This window comes from Eubalaena glacialis, chromosome 5 (assembly GCF_028564815.1).
Source record: "Eubalaena glacialis isolate mEubGla1 chromosome 5, mEubGla1.1.hap2.+ XY, whole genome shotgun sequence".
Lineage (NCBI taxonomy): Eukaryota > Metazoa > Chordata > Mammalia > Artiodactyla > Balaenidae > Eubalaena > Eubalaena glacialis.
This window is the reverse complement of record NC_083720.1, coordinates 2,319,820-2,346,377: the sequence shown is the minus strand read 5'-3', so window position 1 is coordinate 2,346,377 and position 26,558 is coordinate 2,319,820. Positions and strand designations below refer to the sequence as shown.

The 26,558-nt window shown below is 48.2% G+C and overlaps 1 protein-coding gene across 4 annotated transcripts in view; it reads right to left on the bottom strand.

Annotated features, from left to right (window-relative positions):
• HTT (huntingtin) overlaps positions 1–26,558 on the bottom strand; it is a 136,482-nt gene that overhangs the window by 38,703 nt on the left and 71,221 nt on the right. For 3 of the 4 annotated variants that reach the window (XM_061191891.1, XM_061191894.1, XM_061191895.1), the window contains 12 exons: positions 25,626–25,736; positions 23,178–23,255; positions 22,582–22,805; positions 21,302–21,398; positions 21,048–21,209; positions 18,558–18,613; positions 17,072–17,220; positions 14,991–15,127; positions 13,403–13,519; positions 10,552–10,674; positions 10,037–10,272; positions 8,811–8,953 (listed from right to left, as the gene is read on the bottom strand). In XM_061191891.1, coding sequence (XP_061047874.1) covers positions 8,811–8,953; positions 10,037–10,272; positions 10,552–10,674; positions 13,403–13,519; positions 14,991–15,127; positions 17,072–17,220; positions 18,558–18,613; positions 21,048–21,209; positions 21,302–21,398; positions 22,582–22,805; positions 23,178–23,255; positions 25,626–25,736 — 1,633 coding nt within the window. The remainder of the gene's footprint in view (positions 1–8,810; positions 8,954–10,036; positions 10,273–10,551; positions 10,675–13,402; positions 13,520–14,990; positions 15,128–17,071; positions 17,221–18,557; positions 18,614–21,047; positions 21,210–21,301; positions 21,399–22,581; positions 22,806–23,177; positions 23,256–25,625; positions 25,737–26,558) is intronic. The other variant, XM_061191893.1, reaches the window with a different exon arrangement.

Sequence of the window (26,558 nt, the reverse complement as noted above, 5' to 3'; positions counted from 1 at the left end):
ATTTTGAAATTATTTTTTAAACATGGAGAGAATAAGTGAGCACTATATCTGCCAAAAAAAACAAAACAAAACATGGTCCACAGCAAAAAAAAGTCTTCAAAAAACTTTTAAAAAGTGGGCAAAGGATCCGAATAGACATTTTTCCAAAGAAGATATTCACATAGCCAAGAGGTACAAGAAAAGGTGCTCAACATCCTTAATCATTAGGAAACTGCAGGTCAAGACCACAATGAGATATCACTTCACACCTGTTAAAATGGTTATCATCAAAAAGACAAGAAATAACAAGTATTGGTGAGGCTGCGGAAAAAAAGGGAACCCTTATGCACTATGATAGGAATGGAAATTGGTGCAGACACTGTGGAAAACAGTACAGAGGTTCCTTAAAAAATTAAAAATAGAACTACTGGAGGAGGAGTCAAGGTGGCACTGTGGGAAGACGTGGAGTTAGCCTCTCCCCACAACTAGGGCACTTGCCGGCCGCTGGTGGGGGACTCTGACCCCCAAGGAGATGGGAGGAACCCCAGAGTAAACCAGTAGGATGTAGGGGGACCGAGGGGGAAGGAGAAGTGGAAGCCAGACAAGATCGGCGCCCCTGAGGCTGGGGAGATCAGGAGAGGCAGGTGGGAGGGACTCTCCAGGAAGAGCCGGAGAAGAGTGGAGGGCGATCGCCTGGCCCACTCGGGCCAGGGAGCCTGCTGAGCTCCCAATCCGCTCCCCCAGCCCCCAAAGCCCCATCCAGGCCACAGGGATCCTGGGGGCATAGGAGGGAGGCCGGGGAGATCAGGAGTGGCAGGTGGGAGGGGCCATCCAGGAGGAGTGGGAGAGGAGCGGCGGGCGATTGCCTTCCCCACTGGGGCCGGGGGAGCCTGCTGAGCTCCCAGGCCAGTCCCCTGTGCAATCCAAAGCCCCCTCCAGGCCGTGTGGGTCCTGGGGGCACAGGAGGGAGGCTGGGGAGATCAGGAGAGGCAGGCCGGAGGGGCCCTCCGGGAGGAGCAGGAAAGGAGCGGTGGCTGATTGCCCCGCCCACTGGGGCCCAGGGAGCCTGCTGAGCTCCCAGGCCAGTCTCCTGCCCTCCAAAGCCCCTTCCAGGTCACGTGGGTCCTTGGGGGCATAGGAAGGAAGCTGAGGGGAGAACAGGAGAGGCAGGCCCAGGACCAGATGGCTTCACAGGCGAATTCTATCAAACATTTAGAGGAGACCTAACACGAATCCTTCTCAAACTCTTCCAAAAAATTGCAGAGGGAGAAACACTCCCAAATTCATTCTACGAAGCCACCATCACCCTGATACCAAAACCAGAAAAAGATATATCACAAAAAAAGAAAATTATAGACCAATATCACCGATGAACATAGATGCAAAAATGCTCAACAAAATACTAGCAAACAGAATCCGACAGCACATTAAAAGGATCATACACCACGGTCAAGTGGGATTTATCCCAGGGATGCAAGGATTCTTCAATACATGCAAATCAATCAATGTGATACACCACATTAACAAATTAAGGAATAAAAACCATATGATTATCTCAATAGATGCAGAAAAGGCTTTTGACAAAATTCAACACCCATTTATGATAACAACTCTCCAGAAAATGGGCATAGAGGGAACCTACCTCAACATAATAAAGGCCATACATGACAAACCCACAGCAAGCATCATACTCAATGGTGAAAAACTGAAAGCATTTCCACTAGGATCAGGAACAAGACTCTTGCCACTTTTATTCAACATAGTTTTGGAAGTCCTAGCCACAGCAATCAGAGAAGAAAAAGAAATAAAAGGAATACAAATTGGAAAAGAAGAAGTAAAACTGTCACTATTTGCTGATGACATGATACTATACATAGAAAATCCTAAAACTGCCACCAGAAAACTACTAGAACTAATCAATGAATTTGGTAAGGTTTCAGGATACAAAATTAATGCACAGAAATCTCTGGCATTCCTATACACCAACAATGAAAAATCAGAAAGAGAAATTAAGGAAACACTCCCATTTACCATTGCAACAAAAAGAATAAAATACCTAGGAATAAACCTGCCTAAGGAGGGGAAAGACTTGTACTCAGAAAACTATAAAACACTGATGAAAGAAATCAAAAATGACATAAACAGATGGAGAAATATACCATGTTCTTGGATTGGAAGAATCAATATTGGGAAAATGACTATACTACCCAAAGCACTCTACAGATTCAACACAATCCCTATCAAACTACCAAACTACAGAATTAGAACAAAAAATCTTACAGTTCGTATGGAAACACAAAAGACCCCAAATAGCCAAAGCAGTCTTGAGAAAGAAAAACAGAGTTGGAGGAATCAGGCTTCCCGACTTCAAACTATACCACAAAGCTACATTAATCAAGACAGTATGGTACTGGCACAAAAACAGAAATATAGATCAACTGTACAGGATAGAATGCCCAGAGATAAACCCACGTATATATGGGCATCTAATTTATGACAAAGGAGGCAAGAACATACAATGGAGAAAAGATAGCCTCTTCAATAAGTGGTGCTGGGAAAACTGGACAGCTACATGTAAAAGAATGAAATTAGAACACTACCTAACATCATACACGAAAATAAACTCAAAATGGGTTAAAGACTTAAATGTAAGACCAGACACTATAAAACTTTTAGAGGAAAACATAGGAAAAACACCCTTTGACATAAACCACAGCAAGATCTTTTTTGACCCACCTTCTAGAGTAACAGAAATAAAAACAAAAATAAACAAATGGGACTTAATTAAACTTAAAAGCTTTTGCACAGCAAAGGAAACCATAAACAAGACAAAAAGACAGCCCTCCGAATGGGATAAAATATTTGCAAATGAAACAACAGACAAGGGATTAATCTCCAAAATATACAAACAGCCCGTGGAGCTCAATATCAAAAAAACAATCCAGTTAAAAAACAGGTGGAAGACCTAAATAGACATTTCACCAAGGAAGACATACAGATGGCCAAGAGGCACATGAAAAGATGCTCAACATCACTAATTATTAGAAAAGTACAAATCAAAACTACAATGAGGTATCACCTCACGCCGGTCAGAACGGTCATTACCAAAAAAACTAGAAACAATAAATGCTGGAAAGGGTGTGGTGAAAAGGGAACCCTCCTACACTGTTGGTGGGAATGTAAATTGATACGACCACTATGGAAAGCAGTATGGAGGTTCCTTAAAAAACTAAAAATAGAACTACCATATGACCCAGCAATCCCACTACTAGGCATATACCCTGAGAAAACCATAATTCAAAAAGTGACATGTACCACAATGTTCACTGCAGCACTATTGACAATAGCCAGGACATGGAAGCAACCTAAGTGTCCATTGACAGATGAATGGATAAAGAAGATGTGGTACATATATTTACAATGGAATATTACTCAGCCATAAAAAGAAACGAAATTGAGTTATTTGTAGTGATGTGGATAGACCTAGAGTCTGTCATAAAGAGTGAAGTAAGTCAGAAAGAGAAAAACAAATACCGTACGCTAACACATATATATGGAATCTAAAAAAAAAAAAAAAAAAAAAATGGTACTGATGAACCTAGTTGCAGGGCAGGAATAAAGAGGTAGACATAGAGAATGGACCTGATGACATGGGGTAGGAGGGCAAAGCTGGGGCGAAGTGAGAGTATCATCGACATATATATACACTACCAAATGTAAAATAGTTGGCTGGTGGGAAGCAGCAGCATAGCACAGGGAGATCGGTTCAGTGCTTTGCGATGACCTAGACGGGTGGGATAGGGAGGATGGGAGGGAGGCTCAAGAGGGAGGGGATATGGGGACATGTGTATGCATATGGCTGATTTGCTCTGTTGTGCAACAGAAACTAACATGGTATTGTGAAGCAATTATACTCCAATAAAGATCTATTAAAAAAAAAAATAGAACTACCATATGATCCAGCAATCCCACTTATGGGTATATACCTGAAGGAAACAAAATCACTAACTCAAAAAGATACCTGTGGGACTTCCCTGGTGGCGCAGCGGTTAAGATCTGCCTGCCAACGCAGGGGACACCGGTTTGATCCCTGGTCCGGGAAGATCCCACATGCTGCGGAACAACTAAGCCCGTGCACCACAACTACTGAGCCTGTGCTCTAGAGCCCGTGAGCCACAACTACTGAGCCCACGTGCCACAACTACTGAAGCCCGTGCTCCACAAGAAAAGCCAGCGCAATGAGAAGCCCGCGCACTGCAACGAAGAGTAGCCCCCGCTCACCACAACTAGAGAAAGCACGCATGCAGCAACGAAGACCCAACGCAGCCCAAAATAAATAAATAAATAAATAAATAAATGCTCCTTAAAAAAAAAAAAAAAGATACCTGCACTCCCATGTTCACTGCCGCATTAATCACAGGAGCCAAGACACGGAAATAACCCAAGTGTCTATTGAAGCATGAGTGGATAAAGAACGTGTGACACACACACACACAGGAATATTATTTAGCCATAAAAAAAAGAAGAAAATCCTGTCATTTGCAACAGCATGGATGGACCTTGAGGGCATTATGCTAAGCGAAATAAGTCAGAGAAAGATGAATACTGTATGATCTCACTTATATGTGGAATCTAAAAAAACCAAACTTATAGATACAGAGATCAGACTGACAGTTGCCAGAGGTGGGGGGTGGTGGGTGGGGAAATGGGTGAAGGTGGTCAAAAGGTACAACCTTCCAGTTACAAGCGTGGAATTAACCAAAGAAACCTCAGCTCAAGTTGGAGTTGGGACAGGCCTGTAGGGGAAGCTCTCACGCCTACTGAAGAAGGTTTCTCCTTCCTGCTGGAGAGTAAGGGACGCCAAGTAGGCGCACATCTCCTCCTGTTTGGGGTGACTGACAATGCACAAGAACACATGCAATTAAGAGGTTGGAAAGAGAAGACTGAAGGAGAAGTCAAGGAACAAGGGAGTTTCAGCGAGCAGAGGTCTGTCCACGGAATTGGGCTGCAGGGTCCGGGAAGATGAGGACCTGGGAAAGCCCACAGGTGGCCTTTGCAGAGGCATTTCTGGTAATGAGATCAAGAGGCAAACCGCTGAGGATGGAGAGAAAGAGGGAAAGCAGAGCACTAGAAGCAACAACAATAAACTCCTGAAACATTTCTTTTGAAAAGCTGTGTAGTAAACAAGAAGAGGAGGACAATTCAGGGAGCCGCAGAGCGAAGCACGGGTTTGCTCCGCCTCGTAGGCTGGATCAGCAGTGCGGCTCTAGGTGAGAAGAAAAGACAGACATATATGTCTTGCCGCGTGGGGTGTGCAGCGAAGAGAGCGGGAGTGAATGAAGGAGACACTCAAGACACAAACTAGAAGAACTGATCACGGGAAGAGCAAACACAAGAGGGGATGGGGACCAGGATGCGGGACGAGATGTTAGACGGAGGAACTGGACAGACACTGGTGGTAGCCTGGGGCTAGACTCTCGCGGGGGAACCGGCACTGCTGATGGTATGCGACGTACGAGGACTGGCCCAGGCTCCAGACACCTCCCCCCCCATCCCACCACCTGGGAGCTCACGCATTACAACCCCTGTGACTCAGTTACTTCAGCTAGAACATGGGTATCACGGTGTGTGCTGGGCCCACAGGAAGTGCTCTGCGAGCATTAGCTGCTACACTTACTATCACCAACCCATGAAGCAGCACGATATAATGGGCAAGAAAAAATTCTTGGGTTTTCACTCTTGGTTTTATCATATGACTGTTCAGAACCTGAATTCTCTCATCAGTGGCAATGGGGAACTATCTCATAGAGTTGTTCTAAGGATCGATGGGGATAATCATGTAAAAGGTACCACACACCCCTAAGGGAACACCATCAGCAGCCCCATCCTGGACCAAGCACGAATCTGAATCAGTGCCCATTTTATCACTGCAGGAAGACCATTTTCTCTTCCTTCTAGTAATCTTACTTTGGCCCACACATAAAATACTGGGAAGAGCGCTCTGCCTGCGAGGAAGGAAGGGAGAGGGTCAGGAATGGCTCCACCGCCCACCGCTGCCCTCGGCGGGGTGAGCACTGGACGGCAGCAGGGAGGGCACACGGTGGGGGCTGGCGGAGGTGGGGGGGGGACTGGCAAACACGGTGAGCAGTTAGGAAGCCTTACTGTGGCCACAGGCCGGAGGACTCAACCCAGCCCCGCCTGCAACAAAGCAATGGACACCGTCAGCCTCCTGCCGCGGCTCCGCCTCCTGCTTCTATCTGGTGTGTCTCAGTGGAGAGGACGAGGTGTTAGTTACCCAGAACCTATAAAATGGAGACTAGGTAACCTTCTTGGCTCTTCTGTGTGAAATAGGCAAACGACTTTGGGATGCATACCCCCCCCCCCACAATAGGGGTGACAGAAAAGGAGAGGTCAAGGCCATTACTCAGACTAGTTCCTGTTCTAAGAAATAATACCTGAAATGGGCAAATTCAAAGATCTCAATTTTCAATGGAGAGGTGAAATTATTGTCATTGTTTAAGCAATGCATAAATAAAAATTACCAACTTTAGATGCTAAAGACACCTTATTTATATAAAAGACAAGATGATTTATTTTATCTCAAAACCAACCAACACAGTAATTCTGCCGCCTGGTGTCTTTAAAAGAAATGGCATGAAAATACACGAGGAGATAGAAATAGACATTTGTACACACCCATACACCCCTTATTTACAAATACTGGACCAACTGAACAATGTCCAAAGACACGAGTGGCAAAACCCACGTGCCCGGTACCCAGCCCGGGTTCCGGAGCAGAGCGCGGCCTTCTCGATATTCCACTCCATGCACGGCTGTTCAGATTTAACCAAAATTAGATTGAACAAAAGCTCCTCAGTCACAATACCACACTTCCAGTGCCCATCAGCCACGTGTGGCCAAGCAAGTGGATTAGTGCAGACACAGAACACCTGCACACTGCAGGAAGCTGGACTCGACAGCACTGCAACAAACCATAAAAGTATTTCCCCTGATTTCTGAGAAAAGGAAGAGGAAGTTAGAGCAACAGGTGAGTGAACAGCACGGAAATCCACTTGGATGCGCCTAAGGCCGCAGAATGCACTGCTCTTATCCAAAGAAGGTAGAAAGCCGTCCTTTGATGTGAACTGGCACCCTTCTGGTGTCAGATCCAAACCAACCGATGGCCAAATATTAAAATGGCCCATATACTAAAAACAACTTATTCTTCATATGGCTTAATTATTTTCTCAACTTTACACTTATTGCAGTGGGTGGGACATAAATCAAAAGATCCTCAAAAAGAAAATTATTTCAATGGTAAGTAAACAAGGTGGCTTGAAGCTATAATCCATCATCAAAATTAAATTCTGGCCACACTCCTGTGCCGAGGGCGACAGCAGGTATGTGAAGCAACCATGAAGAGGTGTCCTTCTCCATCGCTCCCAGGCCGCGCGAGCCCAGGTCCCTGCCCGCCTCCTCAGCCCCTCCGACCCTTCACCCCTCTCGGCAGGAACACTCTCTCCGAAGGGCCAGCTCCTTCTCCTTCAGGCCTTAGCTCAGCAGCCCCCTAGGAGAACCTGCCCCAACTGCCCACCCCTGTGCTGGCTGTCACTGTGCTTTTGTTTCCTTTTCAGGAGATAGCAAGACTTGTGGTGACATATCTGTGTATTGTCTGCCCCGCTAGACTGAGCACCACAGAGGCAGGAATCATGTCAGCTGTACTGACCACCGCACACCCAGGGCCCAGCACAGTGGCGGCTGACTCAGTGCATCTTTGTTGAATGAATAAAGTTTGACAATGGTAACTATCTTCTGCTCTAATGGTATGTATGTGGGTATGTGTGTGTTTTAATTTGTATTAAAGTAATACACACACATGATTTTTAAATCCCATAACAGATGGGGGCTTCTGATTTTACAAGTGCCCTGCCCCATCCCTCTTAAGGCGACTATTTGTTATCATTCTGTTTTCAGTTGTGGTGGTTACCTCCAAACTTGCCTTGGTATGCTTTCATCACTTGCAGTGGACCGTCAGTGATTCTGTCTGCTCCCCTTCCCTTACTACTGGAAAGTAACCCTTTCTCCCAAAGGAATGCCGTCCAGCCTCTCACCCAGCCCAGGCTGGCCAGAGTACCCAGGGCTCACGAGTCCCTCACAGGACTCCCGCAGGGGCTGAGACCAGAGGCCATCCTTTCTGCCACGGGGAAGGAGCCCCACAGAAAACAAAGCCAACACAGTAAAAGAGCTGAGACGTGGAAATACACGATGCGGCAACAGAATTAAACACACCAGAGGCGGTCACACTCAAAGAGAGCACCTAGCCCCGTACTTCCAGGACTCAAACCACTTCCAGATTTGCTTCATATTTGGACCATGACTTCCTTGCTGTTTGTTTTTCCTAGAGATTAGAATTGCCTTTCATTTTTCTTGCTGAGAAAAGAAGGATATGCCTGTACCCTGCAACTAGCAAGACATTCCTTTTGAAAACACTCATTCCTGTTGAAAAACACTGACTGTCCTAAGGCGGGCTGGTTGCTTCCTATGCTTGCTACATGGCTGGGATCTTGTGACTTCTCTCTTGAGTGCACTGTCTTTTTTAATCCACAATCGTATGTAAAGGTAACAAAAACATCTTGACTTTCCAAATCTTTAAAACAGGAGGAAGCGCCCAGGTTTACTGTTTTCATCAGCACAACGTCTTCAAAGGCACGCTGAGCAGAGCAGAGCAGAGCAGAGCTGACACTGGGCAGCACCTCCTTACACCCTGAGAGTGTGCAGGGCAGGGCAGGGGATATACAGATGCTCTAATAAGACTAGTGGGATGCACCTACCAGACTTGAAGATGTGGATCAGACACATGAGCAGCGTGCCTAGCTCTTGGCAGTAGAAAGTATGCTGCTGTTCACTCATTTCCACTCTTAGCTGTTTTGTAACAATGTCCTCTAAAAGGATGCCAACCAGTTGTAGCAGAAACCTTCAAAGAAAGGGAGAAGGGTGACAGTGAAGTAGGTGCCTATTGCGGAGCGCTCCTGGGAGGCACACACGTAAAAGTAATACACACAGTAGATGTGAGTAGGGTAAAAGTGCAAGTAAAGTGAAGTGTTCAATGCCAGCCCTCTGGATTAAGTCACTTTACCTCTGTGCGTATTACTTTCCTCACTAATGAGATGGCAGGAATCATACCACCTTCAAAGGACTGTCAGGAGGGTAAAATGACCTGCAGGGTTTCTTCAAAACTTTATAAACCATAAAGCAGGCTGATAACCCACCACAGGAATTTAACGTATCCTCCACTTTAGCCCCCTGCTTAAATGTAACAGCAGGAGCCACAGGCTGCCTTGCTGAACCTGCGGACAAACGGGTGTCATGCAGTTTCACTGGATTTATCTCCACAAACACAATGGCGCCTCCCCTGATGACCAACCAAGGGCAGCTACGTGGACATTACGGTGGACCCGGCAGGAAGGAGCACGTTCTCAGGAACTGTGCTTCCTGGACACGCTCTACGAGGTCTAAGTCAGCGTGCGCCCCGAATCCAGCAAAGGTGGATACACACTTGTCTACACAACAAGCCTTTTCAGTGCCTGAGTTGTGATCGCCGCCCTCGAGGAGCGTCCCAAGAACTGATAAGGGCAGACGTGATCTGATGCCACAAGTACACCCAGGGGAGCGCAGCACGAGCGTTCCACCCTGGCGGGGAGGGGGATTTTACTACTGACAGTGTTTAGGGTGGCCAGCACCTGGTGGGAATAAACGTTAAGACTGACTTTCAGTGGGTTTTCCTAGGTTTTCAAATTCTCTGCAGGCAACCACGCCCTTATCGCCTGCACCCACCGACTACCGCCGTGCAGTCTTAACAAGGGTCTGATTCAGGATGTGACAGAGCCTGCAGACAGGCATGACCAAGGGCCACAGGTGAGGCAGGCTGGGCAAAGAAAACACACCGACACAGACTCCTTAACCCACCTCGCAGAGCTGAAGCGAGACTTAGTGACCGCAAACACCACACGACGGCCTGAGGACGCGGACTAGCTGAAGGCTCAGATACAGAGCATACCTGGAAAACGTTTCTTCTGGCAAATTCTTCGTTTGTCTCCCTTCACTGTGGTCTTCCAGTACTGAATTACTGTCCCCATCTCTCAACCTATTAATTATAGGACAGCAGAGTAAATATGGAGAGAAGGAAAGCTCCTGAATACGAGAAAGAACAATATCTTCAGTTGACTGGGAAATCAGAACCCTCAAAATGGCTAGGATTCCGGATATCCATAGTTGAACAGTGGTCACAGATGCCTAAAGGAAGGAAAATAAATAAGTTATAGCTAAAGAAAAAAGAGGATTAAGTTTTCCTGATTGCCAATTTCATTTATGAAAATCACCCTGATTTTACAATTCCACCAATAAATCTGTCTCATTGGTTCTCAAAGTGTGGTCCCAGACAAGCAGCATCAATACCATCTGGGAATCCGTTTAAAATGCAAATACTTAGGCTCCACCCTGGCCCCAGCAGAAACCCCCAGGTGCCCCACACAGTGGTGAACCCAAGACGCCATCAGGAGGCGGGATACTCACCAGGGTATCTGGGGTGACGAACATACTCCGTAAAAGCATGTCCACAGGACGGAGGGAGGAAGGGGCCAAAATCTCAAATAACGTATTTAACACTCCAAGGGCTTCGTGAGAATCAATGTGCATCTGTTGCAATTAAACGTCACAGATGTTTTCCCATAAGCCAACTGAAATGCCAACTTTTATACCTCACATCAGTTGTCTCAAGGTCAAATGACCTTGACCATGCATCATTCCCACCCCCGCACTTAAATGCATTTTAACTTCAGTAGTGAACCAAGTAAATGTTTTTTAGAACAACACCAACAGCTGTATTTTTTCCACGATGGAAATCTTTGCATTTAGATTTTTATTAAATAAACCATAGATGCTTCCTGTAAAAAATTCAAATATGTGAAAGTATGAAAAATATCAACTGAAACCACACCGCCCTGACCCAGTCACCATCAACACTTCAGGAACCAGCCTCTCTCGCATCTCTTTACACACGTGTAATGTACCTAAATGGTTATCATACACACTGTATCTTTTTTCTTTCTTTACTGGCACCCCACCCCTACCCCACTATGTAGTAACAAATGTTAGCAAATTAGTGTATTTCTCGTTAACTTTCTCCACATTCCTATACATGCAGAGAGATTTTTGTTTAAGTTGTTTTGAAAAATCATGTTATAAATGTCTCTGCTTTTTTCCATTAAAAATATAATGGAGAACTCCCAAGGCAACAGGTTTTAAAACCTAACATTTTTTTTATTTTGTTGGCCTCTCCGCGCGGCATGCAGGATCTTAGTTCCCCACCCAGGGATCGAACCTGGCGCCCCCTGCAATGGAAGGGCAGAGTCTTAACCACTGGACCGGCAGGGAAATCCTCCTAACATTATTTTTAAAGGTTGCAAAATATTCCAAATTAAGTCTCTACCACAGTACCTTCAACCACTGCCCTACTGATGATTTTCATCACTACTAACGAGTGTGTATACACACAGTACCACCTCCACAGAGGGCGATTCTCTCAAGGTGCAGGTCTCAGCCCTGCCTGGCGTGGAGCCGCCCCTCTGCGGTGGGAAGATGAGCCTCTTCCCGGGGCCTACCCGCCGGCTACGACCCTCCGGCTATGACCTGCCGGCTACACGGCCACGGAGCCCTGGGTCTGGTGGTGCTCAGGGACGCCACGACGGCACGGCCGCCTGTCCTGCACAGGCAGCTCCCCTCTGCTCTTGCCCTCGGGGTGGGCACTGGCCCTCGTCCCCCCAGCTTGGCCGGCTGCCGCCATGTCTCTCCCCCTCCTCTCCTCCCACCCTCTCACCAGCGCATGCCGGCTGGGCTTCTGTTCCCTCCGCCCCACCAAAGCCGCTCCCCAGGGGCCTGCTTGCGGCCAAGTGCGGGTCAGTGCCCAGGGCCCGTCTGCTGGGCCCGTCAGCAGCTCCCAGAGATCAGTCCCTCCTCCGGGAAACACCTTTTCTTCTCGGTTTTAAGAACACCACACCGCCTGCTCCTCCCTGTCTCGTCCACGGGTCCCCTCGCCTCCCGGGCCTCGGCCTTCACCCACTGCCCAGCTACCCTGGGCCCCGCGGCGATCTCGTCCACCCTCAGGCCTGCCCTCCAGCTCGCACCCCAAAGGCCTCCTCCAGCCTCCCTGGCGCCACCCGGTGTCCCAACCAAACACATCCAAACCAGGCTCTGACCTCCTCCCGAAACCTGCTCCTTCCACGGTCCCCCCAAAGCCATCACGCTACAGCCACCTGCCCGCCCCTCCTCTCACACCCCTCACCCCACCTAAGCCGTCAGCAAAGCTCACTGGTTCTGCATCCAGCAGATGCCCCTTCTCGCCCCTTCGCTCCCACCCCCGGTCCACGCGGGCCCTGAGCCACGAATGGTTCTCCCTACACCCCCGCCCACCTGTTCAACTCTCAAGTTCACCCTGACCCCCTTCGTACCAAGCCCTCCGAGGGTTCCCCCAAGTCCTCCCCCCGGAGAGCTCTTCCCCAGGCATCTGCTCAGCTCATCCCTCCCCTCCTTCAAGTCCCCGCGGATGTCACCCATTCAACAGTGTCACCCCCAGCCGACACACCTCTCCTCCCTCCAGCACTCTCATCTGACATTTTATACACGTCACTAGCTTACTCCCCTCTGCTGTCTGTCTCCCCACCCCGTTCCAACTAAACACTCACTCTGAGAGCACCCGCTTCCCTAGCCGGGCCGACCCGGATGAACAAACAGGCATCTGCTGACTGGACCCAAAGTGCTTCAGACCCAGAGCTCTGCCAGCAGCTGGGACGGTTTCCTGGAGGGACCGTCTTCAGCACGTCCCTGCTGCCCGGTTCCCAGGGTGGTGCAGCACCCGGAGCACAGCGTCCTGCCCTCGATGCCGGGGGTTGTGGCAACGGGGGGTGGGGGCAGAAGTGGTTCAGAAGCCGTGCAACTACTGGGCTCCATCCTACACGCACAGCCAGACCAGTGCCTTCCACTGCGCTTGTGGAAACCACTGACTGCATCCTTTGACTACAGAAATCCTGATTAAATGACGGATAACTGCCAACTTACTTTATACGTGATAAGGAAAAACACTCCCCTACAGAGCAAACAGAAGACGTTTGACTGAGCAGAATGAGGGAGACAGGGTGTAAGCAGGAAAGGACGCAGCCCTGGAGGCACTTCCCCAGGGGCGCCTTGGGACCCAGGGGACGTCTCTACCTCTGGCCCCGCACTCGCCCAGACGGCACCAGTAACGACCATAAAATGCACCCACCACGATCTGACGAAAAGCCCACCACAAGCGCCCACCTCTCACGAGCATCTTCACCCACTTCCACGGTGTCGCAGTGACCCCACACGCGGGGGGAGGGGGACAAACCTGTTGCCTGGCCAACATCGGGAGGATGATGTCGGCTATCTGCCGAGACAGCCGCTTCCACTTGTCCTCGCTCTCCTTGTGGCACTGCTGCAGGACCAGGATGAACATCTCCAACACCTGCACAGAGGGAATGGCCGGAAGACACTCGGACCCCAGCCCACGTGCCCCCAAGGAGGGCCGATGCAGCCCTGGCCCCGGGACACGCAGGAGGACCACAGCACTGCCATCTCTACGGCTTTACAAGACTCACAACCAGAGGAAAGGCACGAAAGGAAAGCCCAACTCATCTCAACCTTTGGCAGGACACAAGCACAGCCTTGACTAAACTGTTGTGCAGACACCCTCTGGCTTTTGTGCGTGTTAACATCTCTGCAAAGGTCACCTTCTACTGAGGACACCATACTTCAGAAGAGTTGGCCTTGGGTGAGCACGAGTTTGTTAGTGATCCCTTCTAAACAGAGACCCCCAAAAGCCTGTTTTGGTGAACACGGTCTCCCTGGCACACGGCCACCGTGAACATGCTGCCAGGAAGGCTTCCAGAACGACAGCAGACACGAGGAGCTCCTGCAAAGCTGAAAATGCTTATCACCCGCCTGTTCGCAGAAAAGCCTGCAGCCTGATCTGTGAACGTACTGGCCAGGCTGAGCCCGTTCCCTGGAAAGCCGCCGGCCGCCTCCACAGCTGCCTCTCCCTTCGAGGGGCACTTCGGGCAGCACTTGCGCGACAGCAGCCACTCTGCACTCATCCCGACTCTCCTAACCCAAGACCCGCCCTCTCCGTTCCGTAAACCAGGTCGGGAGCTCTGGGGACGCCGTGCCAGCCGAGCTGCCCTCCAGGCCTCCCACTAAACTGCATGCTTGCCAAGAGTCGGTTATTGGTTCTCAAACCTCTTTATGGTAGTCGTACTTTTTATTGTAATTACGGGATTTAATTAAACACTAAGCATTTAATTAAACATTACCTAGATTAACCAAAATGAGAATGCACAAAGAAAGTGTTTCTATGAGAAAATCTTACGATTTTATAAATATTCAAAGACAAATAGCTAAAAAGAATTACCAAAATAAGTGAGGGCTAGGCAACTGTACCAGCTACAGAAGAGAATTCATTAAAAAGCCAGACTTCTGTTTTCAGACTGCCTCACACACCACCTGAAATTCCTACTCCACCTTAAGGAAAACGAAGCCAGAAATCAGCGCCAAGAAAAAGACTCTGGCCCTCCCTCAACATAGTGGTAAATAAATGTACAAATAAAGTCGTTAAATTATTTCAGGTTGAGATTTTTAAAAATCATTCTTTAGAACGCTACCATTTTGATCGACATTGTTGACTGGTATTTGATCCTCATTTTGGAAAAGAGGGCCTCCACCATGTTTACCGCCTTGAACGACCTTGTGACCGTCGGCCAGGCCACACTGCCTTAAAGACAGACCCCACCAAGCCTTATGTCCCCCTGCGTCTCCCTGCCCGAGAGCCCAGGGCTGGCACAAGGCCACACTCACTGACAGCAGACAGCGGCCACGTGGCATTTCCTCCTGTCTCTGCAGGGACAAGGAAGGGTTAGTGACTGCCCCACACCTCCTCTTACCTGATGGTACTGGATGAGTCTCAGTAACATTGACACCACCACCTCTTTCTGGGTTTCAAGCTCTTTTCCTGCATCAGCTTTGTTGGTTCCTCTTAAAACGAAGAGGTCGTGGACTACAGGCTGCAGGGCTGGTATGGCTGCAGGCACAAAAGGGCCACTAAGAAGGCGGTAGGTGACAGGTGCACTCGGAAGACAGCACTGACGCCTCCAAATTATCTTCAAGAAATAAAGAAAACCCTGACCCATACTTGGCTTTGTGATAAGAGATAAATTAAGGTTATCAATGAGTGCCGTGAAATTACCTGTATACTATCCTGGAAGGCCATGGGTCTTCCTCTGACACTTGATAATGTTGTGAAATTTTTAAAAAACAAAAAAACAAAAAACTAGGGTTTCTGTGACATAACATTATTTCTGACACAAAGAGACACAAATTCAAAAGTCAAATTCAAAATAATAAAACCTTCCAACTAACCAAAATAGCAACATTCTATCCTCATGCATAATCTACTTAAAGATTTACCTGAAGAGAGAACAAATGCTTTTTCAATGGAAAACATTTAGTCAAACTATTAGATTTCTATACTGTTTCAAGCAATTAAAGTCACTCTCTCATTAGACAATGTGTTTTCCCCCAAGTCGTGTCTTTCTCCAAAAGAGCAAAGTAAATTATTTTGCCTCACACCACCACTTGAACAAACTAAGAAAGGCCTTTCATTGAGAAGGATCAGCCCAGTCATGTCACCACGATTACTGAAAGGCACACTCTCTCACCCTCAGTGACGCACACACACACGACACACTTGCTGAGTTTTCTACAGACAACCAGGCTTCCCAGTAGAGAGCAGGGCAGTCTGGCTGCCCATCAATTTTCTATCCAAAGACCCTCTGATCTGGGAAACCTCAGTCATCCCTCTATTTGCTGTTTGCACTTTCAACTCTATCCAGTGACCCCAAGTCCATACGTGCAGTCATGTACCCCTCTGCTGAGGCATGGATTTGAGCCCTAGCAAAGCCATGGCTAAGGTGACCGTCCTGCTAGTGTGGAAATGGTGACTGCCGAGCCCCTCCACACCCCCAGCACCACGGCTCGCTGGTCACCCTACTGCGGTACGCGGCACGGGGACCCTGGGTGCAGCAGCCAGCCGAGGTCTTGGGAGGCACCCCAATCACAGTTCAAAAGGCTACAGATTCCTGACGATGGAGCCAGAGAGGAGTCGGTAGGAAGAGCAGTTTAAAAAGTGCAAAGAAAGATTCACAGCTCCTTCCTAAACCACACCACCTCATTCCACAGGTGGGAAGGAGGCTGCCCGAGCAGCTGACTGTCGCCTGTGGACCTCACTTAAGCTTCTATGAAATAACCAGGCAAAACAGAAGGCCCTGAATCAAGGCCAAACTATACCTTCCAATACCACTGGATGAGAAATCCAATGTCCTCACAGAAGCTGGACTTTAAAATTCTTTGTTTCACGGGCTTCCCTGGTGGCGCAGTGGTTGGGAATCTGCCTGCCAATGCAGGGGACACGGGTTCGTGCCCTGGTCTGGGAGGATCCCACATGCCGCGGAGCAACTGGGCCCGTGAGCCACAACTACTGAGCTTGCGCGTCTGGAGCCTGTGCTCCACAACAAGAGAGGCCGCGATAGTGAGAGGCCCGCGCACCGCGATGAAGAGTGGCCCCCGCTTGCCGCAACTAGAGAAAGCCCTCGCACAGAAACGAAGACCCAACACAGCCAAATAAATAAATAAATAAATAGATAGATAAATAAAACAAACAAAAAAAACTAGTCACTTAAAAAAAAAAAATTTCTTTGTTTCACATGGATAGACAAGAGTATTTATGTCAGACTCTATGTGCACCTTAGATTATCTCACTGTCTGTGTTTACCTAAGTGGATCATACACTCCTGAGAGTAAAGAGTGTGTGCTCTCTCCTTTTTTTTAAACGTCTCTAACCAGAGTGCACATGTGCACGCGCACACACGCACAGCCTACAGAGCACTGGGCAGCTGTCCGCACAGGTGGAAGGTGGTGTCAGCACATCATGACCACTAAAGACCACAGTGAAAGGTTGTCCCGTTACCGTGTGTCACAGCCTTCCTCCCACTGGCCATGATGCCGTCACAGAGCTGGATGATTTTAGGAATTCCAATGATCTGTTTTGAATGATAGCGTTCATAAGACAGTAATACCAGGAAGAAAAAGATGTTCGGAATAATTGCCTCTGATTCCCTAGAAACAAAAACATCCATTTAGATGCTTCCTTTTAAAATGAAGAAACATAATCAATACAAACAGCATGAAATTACTCTTGATTCAGACTTGAGAGAGCACGCGTGAGAAAACGGGAGAGCGCGAGGCGGGATGAGCGGGCGCTGAGCTAAAGGACCCCCAGGACCCAGTTTAGTCCAGTTGACGTCCTCCATGTGCCCGGCTCGGGGTGGGGCCAGCACGTCCTCTGGGGCGCCTGGGCTAAGTGAGGGCCTGGAGAAGACGCCCAACAGGAGAAAAAGTAACCTGCCTCGAATCACATGGTCGAGAACAAGAAACTGGGCCTCCAGACCCAGGGGACTCTCAGAACACTTTCTTCTGCACTATGTTTCCCTAACTACTTATCAGTTAGTTCAGAAACTAAAGAATTTTAATTTTCTATAATTATACTTATAGGAGGAAGTATTCAAACCTTACAGCCTAGCAAAGAAAAACTGCAATTAATATAAGTACAGTGCATAATAATTACCTTTATTAAAGACAACTGTATTCAAAAACTGTCTTCTCTAAGATTAGAAAAATTAGTGCTCTATCAAATGAGATTTCATTTAGAAAACTATTATAATTAAATGCTTTGAAATATGCAATGAAAACTGACAACACATGTGATTATCAAATGCAGAACTACTTCTCAACACGTCTTGAGATACTTATTCATTAATTTTTAGAAGAAACAAAAATCCACAGCATGTTAATCAGATTTCCATTAAAAATAATGCTTAGCAAAAACGCCTAACAGGGCTTCCCTGGTGGCGCAGTGGTTAAGAATCCGCCCGCTGATGCAGGGGATACGGGTTCGAGCCCTGGTCCGGGAAGATCCCACATGCTGCAGAGCAACTAAGCCCGTGCACCACAACTACTGAGCCTGCGCTCTAGAGCCCGCGAGCCACAATTACTGAAGCCCACGTGCCACAATTACTGAAGCCCGCCCGCCTAGAGCCCGTGCTCTGCAACAAGAGAAGCCACCGCAATGAGAAGCCCGTGCACTGCAACGAAGAGTAGCCCCCACTCGCCGCAACTAGAGAAAGCCCGTGCGCAGCACCGAAGACCCAACGCAGCCAAAAAAAAAAAAAAAAAAAAAATGCCTAACAATCCTTTAAAATAAATGCTCATCCTACATGTAGGGAATTCCCTGGCGGTCCAGTGGTTAAGACTCCATGCTTCCATGCAGGGAGCATGGGTTCGATTCCTGGTCAGGGAACTGAGATCCCGTATGCCGTGCGGTGCGGCAGATAACATAAAATTACATGTAATTACGTAACAAGGACAAGAAATCTAAAATAACAAAACGCTATTACCTGAACTGGCCTACTTCAATGTATTCAAACTGCTTCAGCACAAATCCAATAAACACCTACAGGCAGGAAAATAAAATTTTTACATCAATAATTAAAATGTGCAAGCTAGGTTATTTTTCTTCATACTCATCTGTATAAACCTTTAACAAGTTTCCTGACAGTAAATTTGTTTGTGTACAAGAACTCAAACGTATTCTACTGTCACTACTGTCAGACTAGATAATTTCAAGACACTTCCAGAAATCCCTCTAAACACATTTACTGAACACTGAGGTGAAACCTGCTGGGAAAAACAAAGATAAATTCCAGGAGCCACTAGGCAGCACCCAAAAGGCACACCAGCAGGCCTCGTTTGCTCCAGTTCATGGCAAGCCGCATAGCACGGATTTCCTGAAACTGGCTTAGGAATAAAGATGGCCAAGTGAGTCCAACTTCTCCCCCACATCCCCCAACATTCAAAGGAGCCGGGTACCGAGGGGTGCGGAGGGGATGGTGGCCTTGAGAAGCAGAGGCAGGACCTCACGACTGGCTTACAGCCAATTCTGTGTCACGTTCCAAGTGCCCAAATTCACTCTGCAACCTGAAGCATGGAGCTTATCTCCAGTGTCCTCCTCGCCCCCGGGTGTGATACAGACACACAGCAGGTGCTCAGTAAATCACTATCTGCACTGAGTTAAATCACTTACCTGTTCTATTGATAGTTTTCTATCCTTGTCCGTAAAAACTGTCAAGGTACTGAACCCTAAGAATTGGGGGGAAAGGGCGCTGAGTGACAGAAACAAATCGGAACAAACGTGGGGCGAGAGCGCCCATGGCAAGAAAACCTAACGCCACCAAGTAAGAGGCAGAAAGCGCTGGGCTCGCGGCGAGGCCCGCGTGTCAGACCACCTGTGCGCGTGCGCAGTGACGAGCACAGCACGGAATTCTCTCTCGACGCTTACGTATCAGATGGGGACTTTAGAAAGATAGAAGAAAGCAACAAAAATCACTCCGTTTTGGAGAAGGGCTCTGTGTAGAATGACTAAAGACAGAATTTGATAAAGGCCTGTCTGACCAGGGTACGGCCGAGTGGGGAGCTGTGTTCTTTCTCTGTCCACTGACGGCAGCCCCAGCAGAGACCAGCCACCAACCTGAGAGAATCAGTTTCCTCCCACGACGAGTCAGAACGGGGAAACGGAGAAAGGCGGCCCGTGTCCTGACGAGAGCGGAGCCAGCCTGGGCTCTGCTCTCCCCCGGAGCAGCAGGCGCTGGGGCAGCCCTGGGAGGCCCCACCTGCCCAGGCTCCCCTTGCGTGCCCGCGCCTGCTTCCCTCTCGGCCACGGCTGCCCCCCACTTCAGATGAGGGCTTCTCCTCACCCAAGCCCCCGCGTCAGAGCACGGGAACCGTCCTGCGGTGAGCGTCGTCCCCAAGGAAGGAAACGGCTCTTTGGATGATTTTCCTCCGAGAACCAGAGCAGAGGGCGGGACAATGAAAATGCTGGGTCAAAACACAGTGGGTGGCTAGAGACCGGTCTCTGCTGGGACTGCAGTCAGTGGACAGAGAAAGAACACAGCTCCCCACTCGGCCGTACCCTGGTCAGACAGGCCTTTATCAAATTCTCTCTTCAGTCATGCCACATAGAGCCCTTCTCCAAAACGGAGTGATTTTTGTTGCTTTCTTCTATCTTTCTAAAGTCCCCATCTGATACGTTAGCGTCGAGAGAGGATCACCTCAACGACAGTGCTACACCACAGATACAGTGGCGTCTAGAAGGGAATGGAGAATTGCAGTATTTCTATCTCAAAACATTTCCTATCTCATAGGAAAGTAGCCCCAAATCACAGCCCAACAATGACAGTCACATTTTGACGACGTAAAGGCAACTTTCTTTGCAGTGAACTTGGCTGGCATGACGCTTGTTTTAAGACAATTCGCATCACAAAATGATACAGCTTTCCAGAGTCGTACCCGCCAGAGGAAGGCATGGCAGGGAGGTCTCACCTGGTAGAAGCGAGCACAGACACTCAGGGCCGGCTCAGACAGCCGCCACGCGGGGACCCTGGGGCCGGGGGTCAGCCACTGCCCAACAGATCACATTCCCTTTCAAATAGGTGAGCTAACTTTAGATCGCTTGAAACAGATCTTCCTTGATAAGCTGTTTAAAATAAGACTCTGGATTCTGCAAAAATGTCCCCCCAACAGTAAATCTCAATTACAGTGTAAGTGCGAATTACCCTTGGAATGGGGGAGGGTGAGTGGAAGGGAAGAGCCGCTGGCAGACTTGTAGCGGCTGACCCCAGCCTGGAGAGCTGGGGCGGGGGCGCAATGCGTGCTGAGGCCTGTGCGCGCCAGGCCTTCTGCGCCAACCAGTGACTGAGACAGATGAGATGCAGCCACTGGCGGGGAAAAAAAAGCGGCGCATTTCTTTACGGTAGACTTCAGTGTCTTTTTAAGTTCATTTTTATTAAATTATGAACAGGTACAGTAGATGAAAGATAAAAGCGACAAACCTGATCCGAATCCAGAAGGCAGTAATTAACCCGTAACTGAACCAGCTGTGCCAGCAAATCCAAAACCTGCTTCTGTAACTGCACAGAGGTTGTTGTCGTGTACTGTTTTAAAGCTTTTATAACAAGAGGCTCAAATAAACGAATGTGGTTATGAATAGCATTCTACAAAAAAAAAGAGAAAGCAAGAATCCATAAGTGAGTCTTCCACTGCAGCCAGCTTGAAGCCCCCAACCTGGAACGTGCCCAGCGCGCACCTGCCGGCTCCCGGTTACCTTGTCTGCGCGGTTCTTTGCGACGCTGGTGAGGTTTGTCTTCAATTGGGTAGACACTTTCTGGAGTACGTCAAACCACCTGCCAGGCAGAAAGAAAGGTGAGCAAAGAATACCCTTAAATACTCTCCTATGTATCCAGCTATACTCCAGGTCAAACTAATTCAAATTCACAAAATCAGAGCGTTTTAGAGTCAGAAAGAACTGTAATAGCCACTCAATGTAGCGGCATCAAGCTCTTCTTTTAGTGAAGATAATTAGATGAAACAGAGTTTACAGCTGACCGACAGCCATCAAACCTTGTCACTTGTAGCAAGCTACCCAAGACAGAGCTTTCCTCTGCTACAGGAAACTCACCACTCAGCCCCGTGTGTAGTGGGGCCAGAGAGGTGATGGTCATTTGAAAGATTCAGTGATTTAGAAGACACCACTTGATTTCCTTGGGAAAAATTTTCTTTAGATATTTACATCAATTATACCCTTTTCTTTTTAAGAAACACAATATTAAATGACAGTAATCAGACACTTGCTTGTTTTATTTATACCCCATATTATTAGACAAAGTATTTAAAGAACCTTATTCCTGAGACTTGGAAAAAGAGTAAGTACATGACCAATTAAAGCCCGAAACGTGGACATTTTCCTAAAATACTCTAGTATTTTAACTGTAGCTGTTTTATCACTACATCTATATAAAGAAAAACCAGTTTATAAAGTTCCTACCAAAATTCTTAAAAAAAAAAACAAAAACAAAAAAAAAGGAATTCTATTGTTACTACAGAGTAGTAACTCAAATATGCACTAATAATTGATGGTAATTTAAGAAACAACTACTGTAATTCCAGGCACCATAAACAACTATAAATTTGAGTGAAAATAGACTTTTAGCCATAAAGTTACAAAACAGAGAGTAATAATACCTATGCCCTCTACACACTAGCACTACTGAGCCACCTGAGTTACAGGCCCCCCAAGTGCCACCAACACACAGGAACTTACTCTAAAGGGAAAGGTCATCATGCGCCCTGGGGAATAGCGTGTCCCCTTTCTGGCTGGCTGCCTAATCAGCAGTGAGTGCGCTTCCCGGGAAGCCCGCTCAGCACTCCTCTCCCCCAGCCCAGCCCCGCCGAGACACTGAAGCGCCCGCAATCCATCTCACCCCCTGGACCACATGCTTCTCTGGAGGCAGGGCCACGCCTTCAGCATCTTTGCAGCAACCACATTTTCTAGAGTTCTCTGAACACAGGAGACTATCAGAAGGTTACCCTGAGGTGTCGTGGTCCTGTTCTGCCTGCACCATGTTCCTTAGGCTGGCGTCGGCTAAGGCCTGGGTGAAGTGGGTGTACGGAGCCATGAAGCAGTAGTGGTACAAGCCCGGCCTCACGCTGGAAGAGCCAAGGCGCTGAGCACGGCCTTGAGACTTGCTGGGGTTGGAAGATAAGCCATCAAACTGGGAGGCCAAGTTTGTCCCAAAGAGAGTCTTCAACAGCTAGAGTGGAAGAATTGAAGCCATCAACATCTGAAGTAACACAGAATCTCCCACACAAATATCAAACCCACCTATACATAACTGGGTATGTTAGCAAAACTTCAGATTGCGCAGGACAGTGGAGGGATACTAGGACACCAGTTAAGTGACAAGAGGCCAGCACAGCTTCTGAGATCCCCTGCCCCCACGGGGGCGAGCCTCCCCCTCCTGGACCATGAGGGAGGAGCACCCCTCTTGGCTGGAGAACAGCGGAGTGAGCAAAGGCGGGACAGGTGGGGCCGCCGGACGCACCACCAGCACCACCTTCTGAACGACGGGCAGCATTACATCAGCGTGCCGGGGTGAAGGGCTTAAAAGAAACTGCTTTCTGACCTGCTGGACACAAACAGTTGCCATCACTGGTTCTCGACTGAAGCAGGATTTCAGGTACCCCAGGATCTCTTCAACACACTGCAAAGGACAGGCAGCAAGACATTAAAGTAAGCAATTCACAGATACTTGTTGTGGTGAATTCTGCACGGAGAGCAGGCCACTGGACAGCTTCCATTTAAATTGTGTACACAGTAAACATCAGAGGACAGTCAGAAGAAGGTTCTCACGTACTGCGAGCAGAGAAAGTCAGTAAAAAGCACGGAAATCTAAGGAGCCATGTCTCACCCTTCCTTTCATGCATTTATACGTTCTTTCTTTCTCTCACTCATCCAGAAACTGTGCATCAAGGATCTGCTGTGCCCTCGGCATCCAGCCCTGTTGTCAGGGCAGGAGCTCAGAGTCTACAAAGGAGTGAAAGCCCTGTTGCATTTGTGGGGCCCCTGCAGAGGTTCAGCTGAACGTAGCACATACTACATCGAGTGTGATTTACCAAAAAAAGCCCTAGACATTTCCCTTTAGAGTAAGGTCCTGTGTCCGACAGCAACCTGCAAAAATGACCAAAATGACTGCCTTCAAATGACTGTTCTCACAAACTGTTTTTACCAGCCTCAGAAATGAGGTCCATGTTATCCCAGGTGCCCCTGAAGACATGAACCGGTCCAGGCACCAGCATCAGCAGCTCCCCCTTCACCACCCACCTGGTCCCCAGACACTGCTTCTATCAGACCAACTACATTGAAAAGGCCCCTCACTTCATTTGTTTGGTATAAGTTCCTGCACTAAAAAGCAACAGATTTCTGTTGATTTCAAATACTCAGGACCATGTATTTTTAAGATTCTGATTTATTCGTATTAGACTAGATATCCAAGGCTATACTCTGCAGGGTTGAGTTTGTTCCACGTCACCTTGTTTTCACTAGCTCATAGCAGGCAACTAAGAAGTGCGAACCGGAAGAATTACAACCAGAGCCTTCACATCACAAGTTGCCTAACAAAGAACCATGTCTCTTAACACATATGAAATGCTCCGTGTGCAACAGAAACTGAGTTAGGCACTGAAAATAGGTGAGAAACGGATGCTGCTGTTAGTGGCCTTCAAGGGAACAAGTCCCGGGCATGAATATTAACATACAATATAATGGAGACTTCCACTCCTGGCCAATACGGAGTAAGAGGGACCAGATTTACCCTACAGCCAAACAATCAAAACGACCCAATATATGAATATATGAAACCAGGGTTCCACGACAGTGACCGGGAGGCACTGGAGGACAGGGATCCCTGAGAAATGGGGCACCAGCAAGTCAGCCCCACGCCTGCCCCAGCTCACTGCCCTCAGAGAGCTCCTGGGTGGTGGCACAAGGGCGAGGGACAGAGCAGAGCTCAGGGGACCCCCCGAGTCGAGGAGGAGCTGAGAGTCCGGGGAAGCGGAAACGGTGAGGGTTCCAAAGAAGAGAGAGCTCCCAGAGAGGACTCTGTAGACCGGGGGAGGCCCTGGGAACCGCTCAACACGTGCGTAAGGAAGGGTCAGAGGGCACAGCGCTCCGAACTCACACAGGGCTGGAACGGTGACTGCTCTCCCCAGCCGGGTTTACAGGGCACCGGCTAGAACCAGGGAGGTCTTGCCTCGGTGGTGGAAGAATTAGCCCTGGACTAAGCACTGCTCCGACCCACTGAGTTGACATGTAGAAAAAGTACAAGGGACAGTGAGGAGAAACAGAAGACAATGTGTACAATGATTAAAGCCAGGTAAGCTTTATGCATATCGAGAAAAAGATGGAGAGAAATGAAAACAAAGGAACTTCACTGTATTCCACTTCTAGGAGACACACGTTTAAGGAGGGCTATTGGTAACTCACTTTGAAATTCATTAGAAACTAAGATGCCCTGGTAGCTGGACAGGTGGCTCCAAACACAGCAGAGCAAGTGGACAAAACAGTAACTGCCGGATCTGGTCGTGGACACGACACGGGCACTCACCACACGACCTCTTAACTCTCCCGTGTGCTTGAACGTGTCCCCACAACATGAGGGTGGCGCAGGGAGGTTACTGGGCTTGGAACCGAAGTCCACGAGCCTCAAGCACAGCTCTGCTGCTTCCTGAGGCACCAGAGGAACAAGCCACACCCCCGAGACTGCTCTGACCTTGCCACGTGCGAAGGGCAAATAAAGTAAAGGACTCTGTCAACAGTTTTAAACCCACCAAGTTTTAAATTCATCTGGGTCTGAGCTAATTTACAGCACAAAGGTGAAAACAGGATACAAATAGAACCCCGCCCCCGGCAGCCTCAGGCTAAGACGAGAATCAGACTCAAGTACCCAGACTGCAGAACCTTCTCCCCGCTTTGTGAGTGTGCCGGGGTGGTGGGTTCGCCCTGGAGGCACTCTGCCCAGGGTACACTTCAAGCGTGCCAGCCACAGCTCAACGAGAAGAAAGGAAACACAAACCTTCCCGATGTCCTGCAGCGTCGCCAACTCTAGAATCTGAGAGAGAACATCCAAGGCAGAGCGCAGAAAAGCCCCAAACTTTTCGGTGTTGCTCTGAAGATCCAAGGTGACCTTGGGAAAGTGGAGGGAGAGAAGGAACACATGATTCCTGGCAGCGTCCCCGTCACCTGAGACAGACACACACCGGCTGCTGTGGTGTGTTCCGCTAGGCAGCGTGACACTCACCATGGGGGGGTGGTGGGGAGGGTTTCTGTTTGTTTCTGTGTTTTTAGCACTGGGAAATGCCTTGGAAAGGAAATTACTCTTCCGCATAGCTATATAAACACTATTTTCAAAGGTGTCTTCTAACGTATACTGACGCTACTGAAAGCAATAATCCCTAACCTTCTATCATAATGAGAAAAAGAATGTTTAATGCCCATCATAACCAGTGCCTGATAAGCAGCATATCAAAAAATATAAAACACATGTCCTCTTCCACCCATTAAGATCCCTGGGGGAAATCATTATCAAATTCAGACACAACCTTTCAGTCTGGCTACAACAAAATATTAAATTAGTCTTAAGAGATATTAAGTTAAGATCCTAAAGGACCGAACTGAATTAAATTATGTAGCAATTTCCCCCATTTAACAGACTGAGAGAAGGGTCAGGGCCAAAGATGTAATATGTAAGAACAAGGGTGAGGGGGAGTGATTGACTGAAAATAAAAACTGGCAAAAATCCTACAAAAACATTACAATAAGTAGAAAGGAATTTGCTCAGTGAAATAAAATCTAATGATGAAAAATCTAATAAAATCTAATAAAATCCCTGATGAAAGAGAAAACACTTTCTGGGCAAAGGGAGAGGAAAGCAGGTGAGAGACAGACACAGAAAATGAACATGTAAGTGGATCTCAACACTGTGACCACTGTCACGTCAACCTGAGGG